This window comes from Botryllus schlosseri, chromosome 6, assembly GCF_051294905.1.
Source record: "Botryllus schlosseri isolate E-star chromosome 6, Bs_hap1, whole genome shotgun sequence".
Taxonomy (NCBI): Eukaryota; Metazoa; Chordata; class Ascidiacea; order Stolidobranchia; family Styelidae; genus Botryllus; species Botryllus schlosseri.
Genome location: NC_137241.1, coordinates 15,356,570 through 15,382,748, shown reverse-complemented (window position 1 = coordinate 15,382,748; position 26,179 = coordinate 15,356,570). Strand labels below are relative to the sequence as shown.

General features: G+C 41.7%; 1 protein-coding gene across 2 annotated transcripts; it reads right to left on the bottom strand.

Annotated features, from left to right (window-relative positions):
• Positions 1-13,894: 13,894 nt before the first annotated feature.
• LOC145441112 (uncharacterized) lies at positions 13,895-24,360 on the bottom strand. Of its 2 annotated transcripts, none has more exons than XM_080318910.1 (6): positions 24,181-24,359; positions 23,128-23,300; positions 22,808-23,065; positions 22,586-22,747; positions 21,825-21,923; positions 13,895-14,429 (listed from the first exon to the last, which is right to left on the bottom strand). In XM_080318910.1, the coding sequence occupies exons 1-6, from the start codon at positions 24,242-24,244 to the stop codon at positions 14,292-14,294; spliced, it is 894 nt and encodes a 297-aa protein (XP_080175036.1). In that variant the 5' UTR covers positions 24,245-24,359; the 3' UTR covers positions 13,895-14,291. The 2 variants fall into 2 exon arrangements, with proteins under 2 accessions (XP_080175036.1, XP_080175037.1); XM_080318911.1 differs by lacking the exon at positions 13,895-14,429 and adding an exon at positions 19,488-19,684 and having other exon boundaries at positions 24,181-24,360.
• Between the last annotated feature and the right edge of the window lie 1,819 nt (positions 24,361-26,179).

The following is a 26,179-nucleotide window of genomic DNA, read 5'->3' as shown; positions in this document are numbered from 1 at the left end:
CCCTTATGCTGACCGAAAACGTCGTTATATATACAAAATACTGTCTTGGCAATCTTAACCTCACGAGACAAATACCATCCCGCAGGGAAAAATTATATTCCATTGAAGAAATACCAATTTGAAATCGTGTGCGTCTCTTAGTTTAGAAGCCTACGTTTGGGAGATTCTATATTTTTTGGATATAGCAGACAGGAGGTCACGAAATAACATGTTACGGAATCATACTAATGGGCCCTACAGTTTCCAAGACACCTCACTCAGCTCTACCGGTAATTCTGATTACGTGAGCAGCGAGGACAAGAAATTGATAGCAATATATATGCAATTCCCGATCATATAAACCGACTTTATCATGAATTATCGAAAATTTTTGCGCCTGGCGCTGGCTCGCTTCACAGTACAACTGGTTTCGTGGCAAAGGCGAACAAGGTGATAGGGATATGTTCATCCCCCTATGGGAGCCCAAGACCCAAGTTAACTATTTTTTTTTGGGGGGGGGGGCTGACGAAGTGCTGTTTCGTTCCTGTCACCGGGTATAAACGCCCGAAGATGGTTATTTATTATTGAGGGGCCCTACCTTTTCAAACACACTTCCCTCGGCTCTACCTGTAAAACTGATTACGTGAGCTGAGAGACGATATAAATTGATGGCAATATATATGCAATTTCCGATCATGGATTACAGAAAATTTTCGCGCTTCGCGCGTGTATAGTCAACGAAGCCCGACTCATTAAATCACCCCGAAAGCAGCATAATTGGTAGTCCTATATAGCTCACAACCGAAGCGTCCGCATAATTTGATAGGTCTTTATCGAAAGCTAGTTTCGCACTGATTCCAAAAATGCAAATTGAAATCTCGCCAGGGCAATAAAACTACTCTGAAATAGCCTCCAAAGGTCGACTGTTCTGAACAATGGGAGCACAGCAACACAATGACCATAACAATGGCCAATGGCGTCAAGTGATTGATCGGAACAACGCCAATTTTCATATTTTGATGACATTTTACGTCCGTTTAATTGCCCTGGTATTCGTGCGGCCCCGACCGTGCTCTAAAATTCTAAATTTGGCCCTCACACCGAAAAAGTTTGGGAACCACTGACATACACCGATACCATAGCAGGCCTAAAGGCCTAATCCAGGGGTATTCAATCTTTTTGTTTTACACGACCGCATTTCGATTACATATGTAGAATAGGCTACGTCAGCATTCCAGCGGAGAATCGTGATGATGGCCCACCTGGACGACAGATACTCATGTTAAACTGGCTAACGGAACCTCCGTACGGTGGAGAGCCCGTGAGGTATTCGCTGAGCAATCACTGAATTTTTGAGATAGGCCTATATACCTTGCAAGTAAAATCTGCTACTTGTAGAAGCAGAACGTCCCCGCAGGCATACTATATATGACAGCGGTTCTCAAACTTTTTTAGACACGCTCCCGTTCATGATGGTGAAAAACTTCGCGCCCCCTTATTGTGATATCACAAAATGCAACCAGAATGCTAGCAACGCCAACGAATAGTTTGGTGACATGGAGATTATAACTGTTGATGAGAGAATTCTCAAATTTGAAAATAGGACTCTACACCAGTGGTTCCCAACCTTTTTGTCTTCATTCCCCACTTCAGATTTATTCCGAGTCTTCATTCCCCACCAGAACCGTAACACCACTTCGTCAGCCCCGCCCAAAACACGTTGATCTTGGGCCCCCACAGGGTGCTAGACCCAATTTCTGGGGGATAAGCCCCCAGAACCCCCTCAGCCCCGCTGAGCCTGTATTCTTATTCCCTGCTACTTATCAGCTACTTTGGGTTTACCGTTTAGTGCGTCGCCTTACTTCGAGTAAATGCGCGAAGCGCGAAAAATTTATATAATTCGTGTTTGAATCGGTCAATATGATCGAGAATTTCATATATTTTGTTATCAATTTCGGCGCCAGCTATTTAGCCGCCTATGGAAAATTGAACATATATGTATATTGTATCGAAGTTTTCGGTCACCACAAGGCCATTCCTTCTCGACCAAGGTCTTCTCGCTGCTGATCGTTCTGGCACACTTCTCAGAGTTGCATGTTACATGGCCTATAACTTCATATGCCTTGGTGTGTTTGAATCGGTCAATATGATCGAGGATTGCATATATTTTGTTATCAATGTCGGCGCCAGCCCTTTAGCCGGCCATGGACAATTGAACAATGAACATATATGTATATTGTATCGAAGTTTTCGGTCAGCACAAGAACATCCCGTCTCGGCCAAGGTCTTCTCGCTGCTAATCGTTCTGGCACATTTCTCAGAGTTGCATGTTACATGGCCTATAACTTCATATGCCTTGGTGTGTCGTGGCGCAGTAATGGCCGACACCGAAGTCTTCATTTCTATAAATTCTACGTATTTTCGTGGGGGAAGGGTTCCCAATAATCAAATATTCGGCAATATTAAATCGCGCACGCAGCGCGAAGTTTTTTTTAAAAAAATGGCATAAATTCCAAAAAAAATATTTTAATTTATGTTAATTCACGAAATAATTTTGGGCCTCTTCGAGCCCCCCCCAATTGGGAGGTCTTGGGTACGGAAGTTACAGTCCTGTTCCCCCCTACCCAGCACCTTTGTCATCACAGAGAAGCTATCTGCTGGTTTGGCTACACAAGACACACAACCACACCAGTACGCAACACAATCGCCCATAACTGCAACATAAAACGTATTGTGAACCGCTGCCAGAAATTCTCAAAATTTCGCGAAAGCCTTATTTCACGTCAAACTAGTCGTGCTGGATGCGTTTGTGACCCCATGATTGGCCATCCAGAGTTAAAATGAGGTTTTGTGAACAACACGCAATATAATTTTCGATGCATACATTCCATAGCAGTTAACTGGTAACGGCAATTGCACATGTGTCTCCGTGAATATGTAGACTGTCCTGTATATAATTTTGAACAAATGCGTCTATTCCCCACCAGAAACCATTGAATTCCCCACCGTTTGGGAACCACTGCTCTACACAGAGCAAAAAACAGGATAACGGAGGTAAAGTTTTTTCAGTGGAGCGCAGCTTCGCACCCCCTTCCGATGCTTTCATGCCCCCAGTTCGAGAATCACTGATATATGCAGTAAAATCGCTAGTATAAAAGCTGGGGAAAGTTATTGGAACTAAGTTTCTAGTCGAGCGGGGAGAGGAAATTTTCTCAACCTCGTGAATGAATTTTCTCGATAACATTGGTAGTTTCGAATATTACTGTCAAATATTTATCCATTCTCACCTCACGTAATCAGCTTAACCGGTAGGGCTGATGGAGGGGATGTCTTCGACAATCGTGGGCACAAAATTAATGATGATTCATCTTCCGGTTTTTATTACTCACTCTGTTGAATATTGTTATTTCTTGAACTCCCATATAACGCTTGCTGTCGGTATAATCAAAATATTTATTTCATAAATCGCCCAATCGTACCAGGAAAACCTTCATTCGTGAGATCCAGACGACTCCAAGTCGGTATTTTTTTCATGAGAAGCATCATTTTTCTCTGCTACTCAAATTTCTACGGTGGGGCTCGGATTGCACTATTTTATTAAAAACGAAAATCCAAGTAAGCCTTAATCCCGCCAAGCGAGAAGAAAATTTTCTAGTTTAATTAGAATCTCTCAAAGATTCGTGAACCAATTCGTTAATTCATATTGCCAATTGACGACCGCCAACACACACTAATAATTTAATTATGTCTATATGGCCGCATGGTATGGTGATTGTTTTACGGCTGCGTGACGCTGTACGTCCGCAGGCTGGCCACATCGAAATAAGGATGAGCAAGACTGCAATGTTCGGGAAATGCAGAATACAAACACAGTGGTTCTCAAATTCGACCCCAAGACCTCCTGGATGCGCCCCTGCAATTCTGTGGACTGTGCTATCCATAATTACCTTGCATAGGAAGTATATACCAATTCAAAATGTCTGAGCTATCGCGGCGGTTTCCTTCGAGAATCAGTCGACCTGAGACCTATAGACAGATATCGTAATCTGAACAATGAACACACACTCTAAGCCAGGGCTGGCCAACCGTTTTGGCCAAAGGGCCACGTTCGATTGACGAACTATTACGCGGGCCACTAGCCGCGCCAAGCGCGAAAATTTTTCGAACTTCATAGGTCAATAATATTGTCACTTGACTATATTGCGGGCCTGCTGTATATCGCTGGGCGCAATTTGCAAGGACTGGACTATTCGTAGCCTGGACATATCGATATCGAAAGCTTCGACCAACATACATCAATCATTTTGTGCCTAGGTTTCATCGTCGACGGTCTTCCTGCCAGCGCAAACGCAAGGTCGCATATGTTGAACGACACTTTGTCTCGTAATCACGAATATAATTAGACTAAATCTGATACAGATAGGCGTTCGTTCATTTTCACATAGGGGTAACAATATTTAAAGCAAGAAATGGAGTGACAGCATGTTGCGCGAAACGTGAAGAAAATTTTTACTTTTGATAAATCTATCACAACTTATTCTGCTATATTGTAGTGTACGAAGATCTACCAAAATGTGACTGGCTCATGGATCTGCCAATGCGTCGGAACTGATATTTTGGTCATCACATCTCAAGTGTTGCGGCAAGACTAATCAAATTTTTGATTGGCCTTTCAAGTTCACAATCTGTGCAATCCATTTTGTATTATATTACAAATTTCGGAAATTACCTCGCGGGCCACTCAAAACCTTCTCGCGGGCCACATGTGGCCCGGGGGCCACGGGTTGGCCGGCCCTGTTCTAAGCGAAAATAGTGTGTATTTCCACCAATGTATCACCCCCGACACACGGGTGTGAATATACACCAAAGACACACGAAAGCAGAACCTACCTCAGACTTATACCGCGGTATAAATCGAGTACAACATTTTCATCCACATTGTACATACAAATAGGAAAGTATAGGAACGTATGAACGTAGGCACGTCGGGTTTATGACCGCGATGTAGTTCTGAGTAAGGTTCTGTTTTCGTGTTCCACCCTTTTCGGCCCTGTAGGTGTGAATACACACTCTTTTCGCTATTTAAACTATATATCCTGTTCCTACCACTGAGCCATACAAACAAAGAAACCAGTAAGTCCATTACCAACTGTTCAATGATGAGAAACAATCACTAAAGACAGTGGTTCCCAACCGGGGAGGAATTTTAAAATTTTTAGGGGGAAATCTGGCTTCAGGGTTGTATCAGAAGATACACTGGGTTCACAAGGTTTTTAGATTTTGATGGTAGAACTGTCAAGTATGTAACTGCATAGTTCTTTACAATTGTATGTATCTTTGGCGGATTTTAAGATAGATGAATGTTTAAATGCCCTCCGTAGATATTACACCCTCCGATAAAGTGAGGCTCGCGAGACGATTTCGTTGGGCCCGTGACATAGCCTCTCGACCAAATTGCTACTATAAGCACGAAAAAGTCAAGCCGAATTCAGCACAAGGCTACTGGTGAAAATGCTAACCTTTTTAAGCCAACGTATGAGCGAACGTGAAGAACATACCAAATTCATCGATTCAACTCGAGGCCTTGGCAAAAGGACTTACGGTGATTTATTTTTCGTTAGCGGCTACCCGGATGGTAAAAAACAGGCCACATTTAGCGGAACTTTACAAAAGTGTAGCGCGGTCCACATTCGACATAGTTCGGACATATCTGAATATGTTGGCCCTATATTGTTTAGTCAACAAATGGTTGTGCGGTAAAAAACACCTTTTTTAGTCACAGGCAACTTATTCATAGGAGGGGAGGGGGATTTTAGCTCAAATATCGGCAGGCCTGTTTATTTTTGGATATTGGGTTTTATTTTTGGAGATTCTCCAAAAATAAGATTTGAAAACATCCCAAAATAAGCTTTTTTTTGGATGGTGTTTTTTCAAGTTTTTTTAGTGAAATGAACGAGTCAGAGCAGCGTAAATACTGTTGAAACAACCAGGGAACTCACAAAAACACAAGAAACGGCATGTGTGTGCACAAGAAACAGCATGTGTGTGTAAAAGGGGGTCTCCGAAGCGCTAAAAGTACTTCCATGTGGTGGATTGATCAGAGGCGTGGCGACAAGGGTTGAACAGGCGGCAGGGTATGAAATTATGCTAGTGCGGTGCGGGCTGCACCACTGGACCTTGTGGCGCACGCCGAATACCGCCAGCTCTACAAGAATCACTTCATCCACACGACAATGGGACTGGATGGCTACCTCAGACGGCAACTGAACTTGATCCAGGAGATGAAAAGTACCTGCCCCAAGTTTGTTGACACCAGTTAATTGTCAATTAGGAACGTGAGCACTTGCTTGACTGGACACGGTACCAAACTACTCGAGGTTATCAACAAGAAAAGTCCGGCCTGTGCACCTTCGTCGCATTGGTAGATCAAACTGATCGTCCTCAATCGCATGGCCATAGAGTTGAGCACCACCGTCGCTAAGCTTCAGGGACTTGAGTTTCTGATCGTGAAGAAGCAGGAGGGGCTACATCGCCTGGTCGAACGCCTTCGAGCTCGGTGCTCAGCTGAGGACTGGGACAATGACACCCACAGCAAGGACGATTTTCTGGTCAGAGGGTGCTGAGCTCACAGAGGCACGCAACTTCGTGGAGGATCAGGAGTGTGCAGTCCTCGACCTCGAAGGCGATCGAGCAGGCGACCAGTCCTCGACGAAAAAGAGACACAGCCCACGTTCGATACAGCCGGGAGCCTTATTGCAAGGTTCATCGATGGCAAAAAGAAAATTAAAGTTGCCGACAATGAAAGGGTCCTGCCCTGTGAATATAACACTAAGTGGTGCAACTTCTTGGGCCGTAGGAGAGAGGACACAACAAACACTTCTTACTCTTTTTGATTCTAATAATATAAACAACAATGATATGCAGGCTACTATATTTGCGGCTCCGTGAATTGATCCACAAACACCGAGGTCGGCTGTCGATCAAGTGGACATCCGAGTAACAACAGAATATCGAAGACCAATTCCAATCCATGTCTTTCCGATACAAAATGGACGTCACGTCCAAGCGCATTATTGACCAGCGCTTGTCAGGAGCAAAAGGCTTGAAAGATTGAAGAGTTTGAAGCCATACGGCAGTTCTTTGGGCCTCTATCGGCTCGATGTTTCCCACAACTGCGACGGTCGAAGCCGATTTCTCGAAAATCAAGTGGGAGAAGGGTATCTGAAGGGCGTTTGTCACTGATTTTGGAGGACATTCTCCAGATCAAAGACTTAGCGATGAAAGTGTTGGGAAGTTAGATCAAGATCACTGATGATGTCGATATGTTGGAGGACATAAAGCATTATAATAACATACTTCCGGTGAAGTTTTCTAGTGGTATTAGGGATAAAAACACCTTCATTTCTTATTTTTGGAGATTCTCCAAAAATAAAATTTGAAAACATCCAAAACTAAGCTATTTTTGTTATTTTTGGATAAATCCAAAAATAAAAAGGCCTGAATATCGGCCAAGGGGTCCACGAGACGAAAAAGGTTGGGAACCACTGAGTTAAGACATCACAAAGGGAACGTGATTTACCAGCTGCGTTCGGTTGAATCTTGAAAAATGGTAAATTTTTCCCACTTCGTGGTCGGTTGACTAAAAGGTCATCTTTCCGGCTCAGCTCTTGAAACAGCCACCGGAGCGTTACTTCAGTGCCGATGCTGATTTAATGTATCTCACTCGAATTTTCCCCTATATTCAAACAAAATTCTCAAAAAAGCGGATAAAATAAAAAAAGAGGACATTTGGGCGTCTTCCGAGGACACTTTCGAAAAAGTAAAAAAAGAGGGCAAATTCTCTTAAAAAGGGGACGTATGGTAACCCTATGATATGAGATTTGTACGACATAGCACATCTGGCCAAGCTGTTCTGAAGCATAAATTTGCGTATTGATTGTGATAGCTATAGTTAGTCATGGGTCCAGTGAAATGCGGATCTGATACACCCCTGTTGTACACCCCATCCAAGTGGTACACACTTTAAAAATTATGGTACACCGTAGGGCCTAGGGCAGGGATCGCCAACTCAAAACGGGTCGCGGGTCACTTTTCAAATCACGCAGGGGCTGCATGCCGCATAAATTCAATATTGATATAAAATAGACAACCACGTTTTAAAACTCTACGTCAGTACAACGCCGTGCTACCTAGCACATGCGAGGGGCATTGTGACCACAAACGAAGTAATATTTTATTTAACAAGCTATTTGGGGTACAGAACTTCAGAATAACGCGTAACAAAAACTTCATATTGTTAATTTATTCGCTAAAAGCTTTTCGGCTGACTCTCATCAGTAGCGAACGTCAGTAATAGGGTGAAACAAATTCGAAATGTAGGAAATATTTTGTCTGTATGACGAAATAATAACATAAACAAACAGCTAGTAGACATGCAAGATACGGTAGTACAATACAATACAAAACAAACGTTAACGAGTACCGGTTATAAATAACCGGACACAACCACACAAAACATTAATGAAATCTATTCCAAGAGTGTAGGTAGAGGCGCTCCTTCTGGCAATAGAGAATCGGCATTCGCAGCTTTATGATAGTAGACTTCTGGACCCTATCACTATTAAAGGACCCTATTACTGACGTTCGCTACTGACGAGAGTCAGTCGAAAAGCTTTTAGTGAATAAATTAACAACATGAAGGTATTGTTTCGCGTTATTTTATTAAAGGAAAACAAATACAATAAAAAATCGTTATCATTAATTTCATTATATTTTGAACTTTGAGCCGTGTACGATCCCTGGAAACGCTTTTCAGCGACTAAGGAATCGACATTGGGGCTAGTGAGATACGTGGCTGCTGAAAGACCATCTTGATCATGTCGAATAGCCATAAGCCAGTCGTTCTCAAACTTTTTCAGACACGCCCTCCTTTATGACGCTGAAACATTCCGCGCCCCCCTTATCGTCATATCACAAAATGAAACCAGAATACTAATAATCACAACGGATAGTTTCATGGAATGTTATGACTTGGGCTGGGGCCATTCCCAACCTGGACAACAAAAGTTGGAACCACCACATTCCCAAATCTTCTGAAATTTGGTAAATGCATGAATGAGTTAATTTCGAACACAATAAAGTTTATTTGAGGAAAATTAATCCCTGTGGTCAAACGTTACGTCATTTTGAAAAATAGACCATTTTCTGCTCATTTCAGCTCTGCAGCATTCAGGTTTATCAATGTAAAATTCAAAAAGGTATAAACCAGTGGTCGGGAACCTATGACTCGCGAGCCATATATGGCTCTTTTGGGTATAAAATATGGCTCTTTGCCGAACATTTATTTTTGTAATGAATTGATCAATATTGCAGCGACTTGTTGGTAAATTTTCATCACGGCCGGAATAATTATTCTCGTGACAGTATAAACATGTCTTTGAGAGGTAAAGACAATGCCGTCTTCATGTTTAGGGGCTCAGCCCCCCTCTTTTCAAAATCATGAAATTCAAGTTGCTGTCGCGCCGGCGGTCAATATCACTCGCGAATTCTGTGGACTCGACTCGAAATCTTGAATTGTGCGACACGTTGATTAATCAAAGAGCATGGCAGACATCATGACGCCGATTTCAAAACGCTGTTTTCAAATACACAACACATTGTCTTCCTGATCTACGGCGCGAAATAAAATGCCGTGGACGTGACATTCACAATTACAAAATCGAATTACAAACAACGCCATATATATCTAGTATCCACGTTCCTGATTAGTAAGTAGCTCTAAGTACCGGCGATAAAATGTATGCGTGCAGCGCAACGTTGTGTTACCGCCAGAAACCTTGACAATCGCGAAGTCGAGAAGTATTTCAATTTTCTGAATCAGTGTGACAGTTACATTCGATTAATATCAGTTATAATAAATTCTAAGGTACTTACGATGAATTGCGTTATCAATGGTGAGGCTTGGCCCGTCTGTGCCTTACCTCTCGTTTCGAGCTTTATTTCGTACAATACATACCCGTTTTACAGAGAACATATGACGCACACGTGGAATCCCATGTAGTGAGTTCGAATTACTGCTACCATGACGTGATGAATTTTCAATTGTGACGTAACAGTTGATTGACAGGTATGGCTCTTTGGGAGTTGAGATGGAAAAATAATGGTCAATATGGCTCTTCGGACAAAAAAGGTTCCCGACCACTGGTATAAACAGATGTTGAATTACAGTTGAGATTTGGCACTGGGTTTTCTGAGTAGCTAGACTATTGCCTTGTATCCCCATGTGGTATTAAATGCCATGCGGTGTAGTGCAGAGATGAGCATGGATTAGGTTAAGGTTTCGAAAAAACAGGATTTGTGAAATTTTGTCGGATTTGGATTAGACATTTTTTCAGAACGGATTAGGATTTGGATTGGATTGACCTATTTTCTGGGAGATTGAAATGTCGTGTAGCGAATGGCGACAAACTTTATTCAGATCAGTTATTAATGTACTTATGGTTCCTAAGTTATCTTGAATCAAGTGAATCGTTGGTTGTGAAAGAAAATTTTCGAATCCCTCCATTGCATAAATTAGTATTTTTTCTGAATTTCCAGTTGGAATCGGATCAGGATTGGACATGGACTTGAATACGAAAAAGTTATTGATTAGGATTTGGATTTGGATTTCAAGGTTCGGATTTGGATTGGATTAGGACATGGAAATTTCAAATCCGCTCATCTCTGGTGTAGTGCTAAAGGTTAAATTGAGGCGAAACTTGATCGATGGTCTGAAATCGGTGAAGCGCTACACAATTTAGAAAGATATTCAAGCGAGTAGGGTATGATATGAAAGCTGGTTATTAGGGCTCTTCAAAAATGACTTTTTTTCTCAAATCGTACTGGCTACTTGATAAAATTGTTAGGTTACCTAATTTAAGCCTACACACAAAATTTGGTTCAATTCCAGCCAGTAACCGCTTTGCTACAGAAGAAAGTTTCTATTTATTATATAAAAATGAATAATAAAAAATTTGAAAATTTTTTGTTCACCCCATGAAAGTGTTAGGCTGTCTGTAGAAACGATCCTCACCAAATTTGTTTCAATTCCAACCAGTGGAAGCGGAGTTATCGCCGTCGAAAAATCTTGATTTGAATAAAATAGTATTTACGGTGAGCACAACTATAATAAATAAACAAAGAATCGGTCACCGTAAATACTATTTTATTCAAATCCAAATTTTTTGACGGCGATAACTCCGCTTCCACTGGTTGGAATTGTACCAAGTTTGGTGAGCATCGTTTCTATAGACAGCCTAACACTTTCATGGGGTGAACAGAAAATTTTTAAATTTTTTATTATTTATTTTTATATGATAAATAGAAACTTTCTTCTCCTGTAGCAAAGACACTGTTGTCTTCAAGTTTAGGGGCTCGGACCCCCTCTTTTCGAAATCATCAAATTTAAGTTACGTCACGCCGGTGGCCAATATCACTCGCGAATTCTATGTACCCGACTCGAACTCTTGAATTGTGCGATACATTGATTAATCAAAGAGCATGGCAGACACGGCGTCGCCCATTTCAAAACGCAGTTTTCAAATACGCGTTGTCTTGCTGATCTACGTCGCGAAATGAACTGTTGTGAATGTGACAATTACAAACTCGAATTAGACACAGCGTCATAGCTATCCACGTTCTTGATCGGTAAGTATAGCTCTGTGTAGTACCGACAATAAAATGTAGGCGTGTAGCGCAACGTTATGTTACCGCCGAATACTTTGAGACGTCGATAAGTATATAGATTTTCGTAATCAGTGTGACAGTCACATTCGATTAATATCAGTTGAAATAAATTCTAAGCTACATATGAATTGCGTTATCAGGGGTGAGGCTTGGCCCGTCTGTTCTATACCTCTCGTTTTGACCTTCATTACCGAACAATAAATACCAGATTTTACTGAGAAAATATGGCGCACACGAGGAATCCCATGTAGTGAGTTCGAATTGGTACTACCGTGACGTCATGAACTTTCAATTGTGACGTAACAGTTGATTGGCATGTATGGCTCTTTGGGAGTTGAGATGGAAAAAATAGGGCCATTATGGCTCTTCGGACAAAAAAGGTTCCCGACCACTGGTATATATTAATGAGAATAGCTACCCATTGCTCCCGCCGTTTACCCGTTCGCTGCTAAATTGCTCAACTTTGATATTCAGAGTTAGGCTATATTTTTTTAAATAAAGAGCAGAAACTCTACCGACAGTGCTTTGAATGTCAAAGTTAGGAGGAAATTCATTGGATTAGTCCGGAGTTCACTGGCAATGGACAACTATCGACATGGACAGTTCAACGTGGATATTTTGGCCTTCAGTTAGTTCGTTACGACTGTGCAATTTTGCATGCGACCATCCCTGCTTTAGTTGCTGAGAAGTTTTGTCAGATATCGTGCGCAGCTCATAGTTCAAAATAGAACGAAAGTGATGATCATAATTTTTGTTGTATTTGTATTTCTTCAATAACATATTATTTCTTCTGTGGTAACTATATGCCCGTCGCCCATGTTAGCACAGCGTTGTACTGACGTAGAGTTATCCAAACGCGGTTGTGAAACTACGTGCCTATTTTTATCTCGATATTGAAGCCCGCGACCTCTACGAATTTCGAAAAGTGGCCCGCGACCCGTTTTGAGTTGGCGATTCCTTGGGTTTACCCTTACTCCCGTCGTTAACCCGCGCCGATGTTGAATTTCCTTACTTTGACATTCAGAGCACGATCGGTAGCGTTTCTGCAGAAAAATATAACTCTGAATGTCAAAGTTGAGAAATGTAGCAACGAACGGGTAAACGACGGGAGCAATGGGTAGCTATTCTCATTAACATATACCCAAGGAACAGCTTTTGGTTTCAAATAGGCTGTTGGAAATTGACTTATAATCTTTGGCCCATATAGCTATAGCCCATTAGTATCAGCTGATTCTCTCGATGGAATGCTGTTGCCATCGTCAAAGCCGATTCAGCAAGTGACGAATAGTGATGTTGGGTACAGGAGAATAGCTAAATTATTTTGAAATAATAACATTGTGTGGAAACTGTAGTCAATTTCAGCATTTCAAAATGGTTTTCTTGGCTTTCTTCGAAAACCTCAAATCAAGTCGCGGGTCGCATGCGGCCCGCGTGTTGGTGACACCTGGCCTAGGGCGTACGATGAACCCGGCTGAAGAGCTCTGAACTAGTAGTAAATTAATCTAATAGCAAAATATCCCTTTCTGTTCTAGAGACCGCTCATGGCGGTATGTTCTCACCTTAACCAAACTTCTTGTTTGAATTAAATAGAACTCGAATATATTATATTACTGTATAGCCATCCATTGGAGCAGAATTGTATCTCATGGATGTGTTCGTGGGTAGCACATCATATCAATTCGATTCTACTTTCGGAGGTCTCGTATTTAATTTTGTATTTTAATTATACACTGAGACTATAAGTTACTCACGTAGTTTAGCAGTTCTACGTATGTGTGGGCGACACAACGCCTTTTCGCATGTATGCTAAAATATATGATCGTCCTCAATTCGAAATGAACAACCGCTCAATCTGTATTTCAAACAGTTAGCAAAATGCAATGACGTAATCATGCCGCCGATAAGACAACATGACTTGACCGAGTCACCTTTGAAAATCGATTTACGTGACTCGAGTCAAAAAGTGCAATGACTCGAAGGTAATGACTTGATCCCAGCACTGGTGAAAATGGACGTAGCCTATATATGTTTACCGACGTCGGCCTACATAGTTCATAAAATCTCCTGTAGCCTACTGACCAGATTCTTGATATCCATACTCGTATCTAACTAGTTGTTTCTATGATCTCGTCTGAGTACAATTCGTAGTTCTTGGACTGGATTGAGAACGCATACTTTACATAAGCAAATATACATTTCGCATGTGCTGTATTATCACATGAAGCGACATAATCAGTTTGATTGGCTTGTTGCCGCAATATCTTGCAAATCAAGGAGAACAACAGCATTACATGAAATAGCAGTTGAAGACATTCGACATAGCCTGATACCACAGCGACTCGAGGTACCATAACGATATCATAGCATTAAGTATTGCATATCTTACAGGAGAGTAACACAGTATCCGAGAGAACACGTCGCATGATGAATTATAATAACGACATCCCGAGCGAGGATAAGTCTCACCTTACGCCACTCGGAAATGATCCAGCGTGGTCGTACGAATTCGTTTTCCGAGCACGCCTTCATAGTGAGTGACGCAAGGTAGCATTATCCGTAGGAATTGTGATACAACGCTGGGGCATATACTATATTGCGACTGATCCGCAAGTCAAGCTGGCGACAATGTCGCTCACAGTCGGCCGGTCGGCGGAAGTGCGACTACGATGAACCCTATTCACGACCCACTGGTCTTGCCGCTTCGTCAAGATTACATCTCCGCCCATCTGCAAACGTAATCGTGATGATAAACGATCATAGGTGTTGTAGAGCAGAATACAAAGATGCACTGCACAGCCGGACAATGTCGGGCAGATAGCGCGAATCCGCTGAGAATTCGGGCGAAAATTGGGAGATTGGCAGTATTTTTCGTTGACAAATGACCAATGACCACTATTTCAGCCATGCGATGTTGTTGGCGAAAATCTTATAGCTGTTCCAGCATATAGCCATATTCCATTATCAGAGGTGGTCCAAGTAGTCAAGAAAGATACTGAAGTAGAAGTAGAAGTAGCGACGAAAAATCTACTCAAGTACGAGTAGAAGTACTTCCTCCATAAGCAACCTAAAACTACTTGAAGTAGAATTGGCTGACTTTAAAAGTACTCAAGTAAGTAAGTAGTTGTGAAAACGCTCCTAATTCGTTCACAGGGATTGTAAAAAGGTGCAAATTGAGCTAGGCGAAAGGTGACGAGCTTGATTCATATTAATGCATAACAGCAGGTATCCAATTTTCGATAGCATAAGCATTCGTCTACATCAGTGGTTCTTAACCTTTTTTCGTCCAGCGCCCCCTTTCAAAAATTATTGTGCTCCAGCGCCCCCCTCAACTTCATATTGTAAGGAATGTAATAAAGACAATGAGTAAGAGGGAGGGCCGTAACAGCACTTCGTCAACCCCCCTAAAAACGATTGCCTTGCGCACCCATAGCGTGATAAACCGAACTTCTGAGGGCTTCGCCCCCACGAACCCCATATCGTGATTTTGGTGGTCAGCAAAGTTTGTGTGGCCTGGTCGCCCTAGGTACCAAAATTTGCTATAATGCATGGTAATTACATTTATAAGTCGCTATAAACTTTTTATCCTCTCAGCCCACGTAATCAGATTTACCAGTAACACTGAGTGAGCTGTTCTATAGGAAAATAAGGGGCACGTAATTAATAATTAAACATATTCGGGCGTTCCCGCAGGTACAAATATTCGTTACCAGGGCCGTAACAGCACTTCGTCAGCCCCCCTCCCCAAACATAAAACGTTGGTCCTGGGCCCCCATCGGGGGCTAAACCAAACTTCCGGGGGACTTCGCTCCCAGACCCCCATTAGGCTGTCCGCTATTTGCTGATAGCCTATTAGGTATCTACATTGGGTGTCCATTTACTGAGGGAGCTATTCTCGCCTAGTCGCGCGAAGTGCGAAAAATTTCACTACTTAATGATTGAATTGGTCAATATCATCGGGAATTGCATGTAAATTGAGATCAATTTTTATCCTCTCTCTGCTCACGTAAACACATTTACCGGTAGAGCTGAGTTAGGTGCAATGGTCCCTCTAAGCTGCGCACGTGGGCAGTGCTGACACGGTCTCTGCGCACAGAAAATCTACGTTGCGCACAACAAATCCGGAGTTATTACCTTTTTTTAGTCGTTACGCACTGTTGTCCAAGGGTCAGCGCAGTGAGTTGTTGAGTGTGCGCAGACTCATCAAAACTTAAAGCGAACATTGTGAGGTTTCTTGGAAACTGTAGGGCCCGTTACCAATAATTAAACATATTCGGGCGGGCGAACCCGTTGGTATGACCTCGTTGCATGATGTTATTTCGTGACCCCCTGTCTGCAATATCAAAAAATATAGAATCGCTCAACGGGGATATCGCCCAACAGGAATATCCCTGTCGCCCAATCGTACTAAACTAAAAGACGCACACGATTTCAGATTGGTATTTCTTCACTGACATATAATTTTTCCCTGCCAGATGGAATTCGTCTTCTGGGGTTCAGATTGCCAAGACAGGAACATTCGGTGTCAGTCATTTAGGCGCCCATGGACAATTAAACCTATATGTATTTTGAAGGCTATATGTAACGAAGTTTTCGGTGTGAATTTGCTCCGAATACTCATTTAGGATATGTCCTATCACCACATCATCTACTGCGAAGCCATTTTTCTCCAGCGCCCCCCATACCGCCCCCCTGAGCCCAGCGCCCCCCATATCGCCCCCTGAGCGTTTCCGCCCCCCTTCAACATCGCCAGCGCCCCCTGGGGGGCGCTGGGGGCAAGGTTAAGAACCACTGGTCTACATCATGGGATGAAAATGATAGTAATAATATGGAAATGCGATACTAATTCTCTGTTTTCTCGAGCAGCACGTTTTAGAAAATAGCGTGGTTTGGCGCCATTCCCAATATTATAAGGCCCGTAGTTTAGTCGAAGAGCAATACGGAAAAGTTGTATAGCATACGGTGTAAACACTTTGCGCGATTAGTCAACGTTAATAAAAAATATGGTGGACCGTAAAAATGCCATATTGTGTAGCTTTATTTCCAATTGAATAGTATATTCATATTGAAATGAACCCGAATATTTTCGGCTGACACTCGTCAGGGGTAATCGTCAGCAACTAGTAGAGAATTGGAAAGAACATTGTATATCAACAATCGTATCACAAAATATCACGAAACCAGCATGGAATTTCGTGAATGAGAGAGCGTTCAATGTACTATTTTTAGGTGGTACACGATCTCCTTTTGTTGACAGAGTTTTGGTTGGTGTATTTTGATAAAAGTCGACTACAAGGCACACAAATGGAATTGTGAACGGCCTCGCTTTTATACTTCAGCATGTATGTTATCCAGACAAAAGAAATGATATTAATTATAACTCAAAGTATATGATACTGGGACTTGAAAGTGAAACATAAATTCTACTTCTAAAAGCGGAACATGTATTTCATGCCTTTAGTCCAGAAAGTTTCAAAGGTGGTATGCTAAAACAGCTCTAAAACTAATAAAAAAAGTCAGAGTCCACTTTTCCAGGTTAGGACGCGCCATGGACATGCTAGCTTACGATATGAAATGTAAATGCTAGATTGCGAAACATCAGATTTAAACGTTATGATGAGCCATATAGGCCTATACTGTGATGAATTATTTCATTATATGGGTGAAGGCCGACAGTGTGGCGTGAACGGAACCACGCCAACCCGCTACGTAAATTATATTGATCGATACTTTCGTAAAATCACGCTGATCACGCCGTTTCCACTGCGCGCAAAGCGCGACGAAAATTCTGGGCTTTACCCAACTTTTATGAAAATTAAATGTTGATACTCCGTGAAAACAGCCCCGAAATTCCTCAGGCTATCTTCCTGATTAGAAGATTGAACTACTTCTACTTGACAAACTGAAAATAGCGAAAAGTAAGTAAGTAGATGACAAAATATTACGAAGTAGAAGTAGCGAAAATCAGATCTACTTGAGTAAGTACCAGAAGTAGAGGAAAACTACTTAAGCACTTCGAAAAAGTAGAAGTACTTCGTTACTGACCACCTCTGTCCATTATAGCACAGGGGTCGCCAACTTTTCGTATGCAGCGTGCCAAAATATGTCAATGTCAAAATATTCCAACTTCAACTGTCGTAATCATAGTTTTATGCAAGGAATCCCACCCACCGCTTATCCGAAGTTGGCCCCGGGATTGGTTACGCCAGAGGTTCCTGAAGTACGGGTTGCGAAGGGTGTAAATTTTGGTCGCTACCGCGCAAGAGCTATTGTAATATTTGCTTAATTGCTTGCAAAAAATGACGGTCCCTAACAGTCCCGCTCTCACAGGTTGCACAACTCTAGACTAAAACATCCTGACGACCTCGCGCTATATTAGGATGTTGTTTGCTCATAATTGATAATGCCGTTGAACTAATTTCTGTATATTACGCATATATTTTCCATACATTTATGCACCCATAATAAAATCAAGAAAGTCGGTGAAACTAAAAAAATATCCAAGATGGAATCTGTCCCGTATCCCCAATGACCCTACTTTATGTTGATTTACGATATAATTTTGGGTCACCTTAGATCTTGCCCCTCATGCCCAATTATGGGGGTAGGAGCGGCAATCACGGTCCTGCGCTGAATATTAGTATGAGGGCGCACATTGATTTCAGTGCTTGGTCTTGTGAAATCAATCGCGAATTTCAATGATCCAGAGTTCTGCGAGCTTCAAAATTTTCGGAGCTCGTGATCAGGACCGAAATAGCACTTCGTCAGCACCCCCCACACGTTGATGTGAGGCCCCCATAGGGTGATAGACCAAACTTCTGGGGTGCTCCTCCCAGACCCCCAACATGGTGTACCTGTTGACCGCTACTTATCAGCGAGATTTATTGTACTGTTTAGCAGTGCGTCATGGTCGAATAGGTCAATATGATCGGGAATTGCATATATATTGTGATCAATCCTTTTATCCTCTATCTGCGCACGTAATCAGATTTACCGGCGGAGTTGAGTGTGGTGTCTTGAAAAATGTAGGTCACGCAAATAAAAATAAACATATCCGGGCGTACCCGTTGCTGTAATGACTTCGTTACATGATGTTATTTCGTGACCTCATGTCTGCTATGTCAAAAGATATTGAAATCGCCAAAACGTGCTCAACTAAAAGTCGCACACGATTTCAAATTGGTATTCCTTCACAGGGAAATAATTTTCTCTGCGGGATGGCATTTGCCTTGTGAGCAGTCCTTTTCGGCCAAATCTATCTCGCTGCCGATCGTTCTGGCACGCTTCTCAAAGTCGCATGTTATATGGCCTAAAAATTCATGTGTTGGTGCGTCGTGGTGCGGTAATGGCCGACGGCGAAATGTCCATTTCTATAAATCATGCGTATTTTTCTTGGAGGAAGGGTACACAATAATGAAGACTTTCGGCAACATTAAATCTCGCCCAGCGCGAAAAATCATTGAAAATGTTGCATAAATTTTCAAAAAATACTCCATGTTGATTCACGAAATCATTTCGGGCCCCTTCGAGCTCTCCCCCCAATTAAGGGGTGTGGGGTGCGGCAGTTACGGTCCTGCTTGCGATATATAGGAAAAGGTTGGAAGCCACCGATGTACGCCTAGCGTAGAATAAAAAAAATCAGTGCATTAAAAATACTATGAAGGATACATTTCAAGTACATCCACATCAACTTGAGTGAATCAATGGTTTATTTTGTAATGAATCATGTTTCATAGACCTGCCAAGCATACAGGTGATTATCTGCATCTTCTCTGTAGCATATTCCAGCGGGGGAATAGGCGCATGTCCAGTGCCTATTTACAGAATCCAGTAGATGAGTTCAATAAGCGAAGCTGATACGGTATGGGCACGCGACTGTATATTTCCAGAATCCAGATCTGTGTAGCCTATATATTCACGCTTTTTCCAGTCCGGCAAATGTCTTCAACCATTGAAGTGCAAGTTTTAATGATGGGACATGAAACTGTGAATCAACACACAGTGAATACTCAACACCAACTAAGCATGTACAAAGATAATGCGCAGCACTCATACACGAGTCGCAGGTTGTTTCGTAGCATCTGGGTGACATCATGAACTCAGAATTTTTAATAACGGGTATCAATCGAATGCTATCATTGCACGGATTCCGAAAATACGAATATTGAGAATGACAGGACACCATGACCCTCTCAAAATCGTCTACGAATCGGGAATGACATTGCCATGTACAATGTTAGCACAGTTGAATAATGTCAAGTGTGGCACAAATTAATCTGCCACATAACATAACATAACATTGTTGGGTTATATTTTATTGGCCTGACAAAAGGATAATCACGGAGCAGAAAAAATAACGAGCTATTGAATTTGTGAACCGACGGTGGCACGGTAATGTATGTTTAGTTCAACATGTAGAGTGCAGATGAAATACCCTCTTACTGATGTACCTGTTATGTATTTTCCATGCTTAACATAAATATTCGATGCATGTAGCTTGTTATGCGGTCTGCGTGTGAAGAGTGTTAATGCGGTGATAAGAATCAAGTCTTCAAATGAATCAGCCGAACTTTAAGGTTATATATATTATATCTATAATTATGCGAGTATGATTCTAGAGCAGGGGTGGCCAACCTTTTGGCCATTCACGGCCGCATTTCGACTACTGATGTAGCCGACGGTCGCATTCCAGGGCATCGTCGTAATGAACTAGCTGGACGCCAAATACCCATGTTAAAGTGTCTGTGGCCATTTCCGGTGAACTTCGGACTAAGCTATTTAATCATATAGGCTTACTATATGCACCAAAGTTGCGAGTGATGTTAGGGGGTGGTAATGGTGCGGGACTGTCCATAGTCGCGCTTTTTCGGTTTCACCAATGAATTTCGTCATTAATATTAGTAGTTTCATGTATTACTATCAAACTGTTATTCTTTCTTAGCCCTTGTGATCAGATTTACTGGTAAAGTTGATGGAGAGGGTGTTTTCTAAAATTTAGGACAAGTTATAAATCAGGGCTGGACAATTATTTTTCTCCGCGAGCCAAAGGAGAAGCAGAAATTACGTTGGCGGGCCGAGTCAAAAAAATTAGCTGTGTTCTCCAGCGCATTAATTTTATTTCTAAATTGTAAGTAGTGAATTACACTGTTAATAAATGCTGCTCAGTGGATGTGTTGATAATAGGGAATGAGAGAGTGATGGTTAATTACTAAAAAAATGAATATTTATTGAGTCATATTGAATCGCGAAGAAAATTTCAAGACCAGGTAAAGTCTCTCTAGAAATTGGGAGTCAATTCGTAAATTCATATTGCAAGTTGACGGCCGCCAACACATACTAATTGAATTACGTGTCCACGGACGCACAAATTCCCTTCTACGGCCGCAGGTTGGCTACCCCTGTTTTAGAGGAATCTTCTTCTCCAATCATGGAACTCACTGCACATCATTGCCTTGACTAATGAAAAGCTAGTCTAACCAGCATCGTGAATGCTTTCGCTCTGTCCTACTAATAAAGTCATTGCAAGTTGCAGCACAATTGTTTAATTGTGAAACCGAGGAGCAAGGCGTACACCAAAACCGAAGGGAAAGGTTGCGAACTAGAACAAAAATTATAAGTCTTTTTCTGCATAAAAAAAGAAACAGTAATATATTAAATATCGTATTGATAGCAATCCCAGGATAAGTTAGGGCGATCCCACTTGGACGGTCCATAGGTTGCCGACCACTGGGATAAGACACCAAACACATTTCAGATACCGGTACCAATCTCACAAAGTTTCAATATTTTGTACTCAGGGACGTCATGAGCTTGCCAAAGACACAGCTTCACATATCAATCTGCCATGTGAAATAGGCGCGTCATTCGTCTAAATGTTGTAGAAGCCGTATCGAATCCAGTTCACAAGAACATGCGACTACATTGCTATCTACCAGCTCGAATATTTTGTACCACGATACTGATGGTTATACTATCATTGTTATTTGGTATCATAAATCGCCATTTGTTTCGTTTGTGATTCTCAATACCATTAGATTGATTGCACGCAAAAATTTTTGACATCCGCTTATAAGTGGCGGTAGCCAAGTCAAGCTGCATAATCTACTGAGCTAATTGATTCATACCTGATGAGGATCATCTTCCACATTTTTGTATGTCTCAATAAGTTTCTCTCCCTTGGCAAGTTGAAAACCGTAATATGCCAATGGCTCTGTGCTCCATACCTAGAATTGATGGCGGTGTTAGCAAATGGGGTAACCGACAGAGGTGGTCAGTAACGAAGTACTTCTACTTTTTGAAGTACTTGAAGTAGATTTTGCCTACTCACACTACTTTTTAAGTAGTTATGATTTAGACTACTTCTACTTGACAGTTTTCAGTTTTGTAGGCAAAAACTAGTGTAGAATACCTACTTACTTGTGAACCACCACTCCTACTTCTACTTGAGTAGAAATTCCGGCGTTACTTCTAGTTCTACTCGAGAAGCGACGGTGACTACTTTGACCACCTCTGGTAACCGATGCGTTACACTGCACCATGCAATGCAAAAATGCAACACACACTCTTCGAACATTCACTGAAGCATACAGTCAATTCCATGGTTTCGGGTAAAAGGTTATTTTAGAAAAATTTTCAGCAACAAAATACTGCATTTTATGAGGAGAGCCCGTACCAGATAATGTTATCAGTTATCACACAACCAGAGAGATATAAAATAAAATGTTGACCATGTCGGTTCTTAGCTAGATAACAATTGGAAAATTTAGTTAGTGTTGATATCCAAAGAAGAGGTGTGTTTGTGCAGTACGTTTTACCTGGAATATCATGCACCTTGGAATACCTCTGATTCTATTGAAAAAAATAAGGTTAACTTTGAACTATATACCTTTGAAAATGACCACCCGAAATGGAAGTAATTATACAGAGACCGGTTCTGATCAGAATACATGTCAAACGTGACACCAGTGTCAGAGATCCACCTTAAGCAGCCCTCCCGTGGGCCAAATGACATCAACACCACTACACAATCAGCTTCGTTCAAGGTATCCTGAAATAGAATAGTGACAAGATTTTTGTTCTAGACTACCAAGGTTCACATACAATATACCTCAATTGCTTGAAGGCTGGCTGCGTGTTGGCGTCACGGTAGTCAAGCAAAGTGACGCATAAATATCATATGTATATGTCGCTGCTTTGTAGTGTCGCAAAGTTCAGCAATGGAGCGGGCAACATCGCCAGTTCTTACGTTGGAAATTTCAAAATCTACATCAATCACATCACCAGCCTCTAGTCTATGTGACTTGTGAAATTCTGAAGCAGGAGAAACATGTTTGTCTACAGCCGATATGAATTCATTCCAATCGATCTGAACAAAGATTTGTTGTGATACAGCAATACCATTGATCTGGAACGATCTGATGAATATACCTCAAATTGAAAATAGTTGTCGACGGCTTCTTGATCTGATGCGTTGCAGTTCTTGAGATATGCCATCAGATCGCTTGTGTTAAAAACCTTCAACTGCGAGAAAAGTTCTTCGTACATGCCCATGACTTTACACAAAATTCCCAACTTTGAAGCTACGAATTCCTTGTATCCAACTGAAATGAGAAATTGACCAAGAAATAAGGCACAACTAAGACAAACCTTAATATAAAACTATCTTTAAGAACCACCAATTATACTTGTACAGCAGGGGTGTCAAACATACGGCCCGCAAGACGATTTCATCCGGCTCGCGCAGCAATTCTGAGTAGATTGAAAAATTCTATTATTAACTAGCACATTTGTAACAAATGTTGAGATGTTTTGCAGAAAATACGTCCATTGAATATGACCTCAAGACAGCAAATGTTAAGCATGTTTAATTGTTCATTTTGAAAGGCCACATTGTAGCCAAGTCAAGTCGGTGACATTGACGTCTAATTTTGAGAGGGAAAAGAATGCACAATGAGTTTTACGGAAAAGTGGACCAAAAAGGAGCCACTCACAGAAGTGGGAATGCAAATTCGGAACCGTATATGCTGTTTACATGGAATGAATATTTATTATATTAGTCACACAAATATATAATTCAAACATCTGTCGTCGCACTGCTGTCTCACTTCACAACCAAGGTTCACGGACCTAAGAGAATCCCGACCTGCGATTTGATAATAATAAACTAAATTCAAATGTTCGGGTTTACAGTTGAATATGCTGTATTCCTCACAACGCGTACGAAGGGCTAATGGCAGATTATACATAAGTCATTAGTGCCACCGTTTTATCATTGCTTAGCTCATTAGCTGTATCCAACCGAAAAATCAGAACAAAACCTCTATAATCCATACATGTACATATGCCTAACTAAGTATTCAAGTGAATAGCAGAAGCACGAGCTAACATTTTGGAAGCAGTTGACTATGGTCCGGCCCGCGATCGATTAGAAGGCTTGAATCCGGCCCGCGACGCAATTTGAGTTAAGCTTCGTCAACTTACCATCTTTTGCAACCGCCTGTGCTTGGAGCAGTAAATTTCTAGAATCCACGAGGAACTTGTCCATTGAGCGAAGTTTTACGGGACACAGGTTTTAAGCATTGCAGCAGGAACGACCGATCGGCGATTTCAGCAGACTGCAAAGTGCAAATCAACCATGACTGGTGAAGCGAGTAAGACAGAGATGAGCGGATTTGAAATTTCTATGCCCTAATCCAATCCAAATCCGAAGTTTCGAATCCTAATCCTAAACCGAATCCAGAACTTTTGTATATTCAAATCCTAGTCCTAATCCTAATTATCCGATTCAAACTTGAAAAGCTATGTATAGCATACATTTTATGCCTCAATAATTATTTGACAAGAAATAAACGCTCAAGAGGTGCAAAAGTACATGAATTAAATCAGTGGCGGCTCGTGACAATATCGGGTGGTGGGGCAAGGGATGCGACTTTTTATCAAGATGACGTCACAATGGCGTTTTCCAACGTAAACAAGTACGGTAACATGAATTTCCCGACAACAGTGATTTTAAGGTATGTGCCACGAGAGGTCTACCGATGAGCTGTGACTTGAAGTGTGGTAACTGCGTAAACGGCGTACGGAACAAAGATTCAACACGGTTCGTGTTCGCACTAGACCTGACTAATTATCTGCAGGAATGGAAATGACTATAACTCGAGAGATTGCGTAAGCCTAATTGGAAAGGTCAACGAGTTCAGACACATACGCAATTGCTATCTCATACATTGCGCCTGACATATTGAATCCAAAACATTCTGAAGAACTAAGAGTAGCAGCCTCGGAAATTCGGTCTCGGTACAGCATAGGAGATTTTGGCCTTGAAACTGGAGACTGTAACACGACACATACGGCTTTATTACTGTCTATAGGCGGTCTGCTGCGAAATCGCCTTTGGAAAATATATTACCGAATAAATACGTGGATGAAAGCCGTAAACTTAGTACACTGTTACATGACATCATCGAGAAGTAGCCTCATGGCCCTTTTCGGTATGGTACACTGTCAAAATTAATGCGAACAGACCGAATTTTGCGAAACATTTACAGATGAATAGGCTGATCAAGTGATCAGCTGTTAGCCGCCATCGAAAACGAAATAGCTATCGCGCTTGACAGAGGGTTGTAAGCAAATGGCTTGAAGGCCACAATTGCACGGTGAAATTGACATTGGAGAATATAATATCAAAGTAAATATTTGAATGCAAACTGAGAATGATATCATCATCTCATCACCTATCTCAGTATGGAACACAGTTAACGTTACCACAGATACACCGGCTTTTGCGTGAAATCCGCAATGCGTTGTAGGCTAAAGTTTCAGATCAGAGCACACAGTGGCGGCTCGTCCTATAGGGCAACTGGGGCATTGCCCCACCTAAAATTCTGTTCAATAACAATTCTTCACCATTTATAGACGCACACCTATCTATATAAACCGAAATCACAGCGAAAATCGTATACTTCTTGTCCTTTCGCTTGTAAATGCCCATATATAGCGAAGTCTCTGCAAAATCGAATTCTCTTCTGTGTTTTCGCTTTGCGAATGCCTAGCCGGGGCTTGCCCCGGTAGCGCTCATAAGAAGCTTTCACTGTCTATTCTCTCAAAGCCGCGCACAATAAAGAAACGGTGATTTACTCTCTCCTATTCATAAAATTACCGAGCAACCGGGGCACGATAGCTCTGTGCCCTTAAGGTGTGATGTAACAATCGTATCTATAGCTGAACTCTGTTACCGTCATATGCGTTTAGTCGACCTTTGCTGGTATAGGTCGATTTTAATGGGGTTTCACACCATGAAAACTCTTGAAACTTGTTATGTCATGTCGTGATGGTGGTATTTAACACTGCCCCAAGTTTCAGGGTTTCTACTTAAAGTTTAGGGTAGTAATTCCGTTTCTGAAGTTGAGTGTGTGCTGATCCGTCATGTATCGCAAACAGATTTTACTCAAAAGCCGGTATTGGTATCCATTGGTTTTGA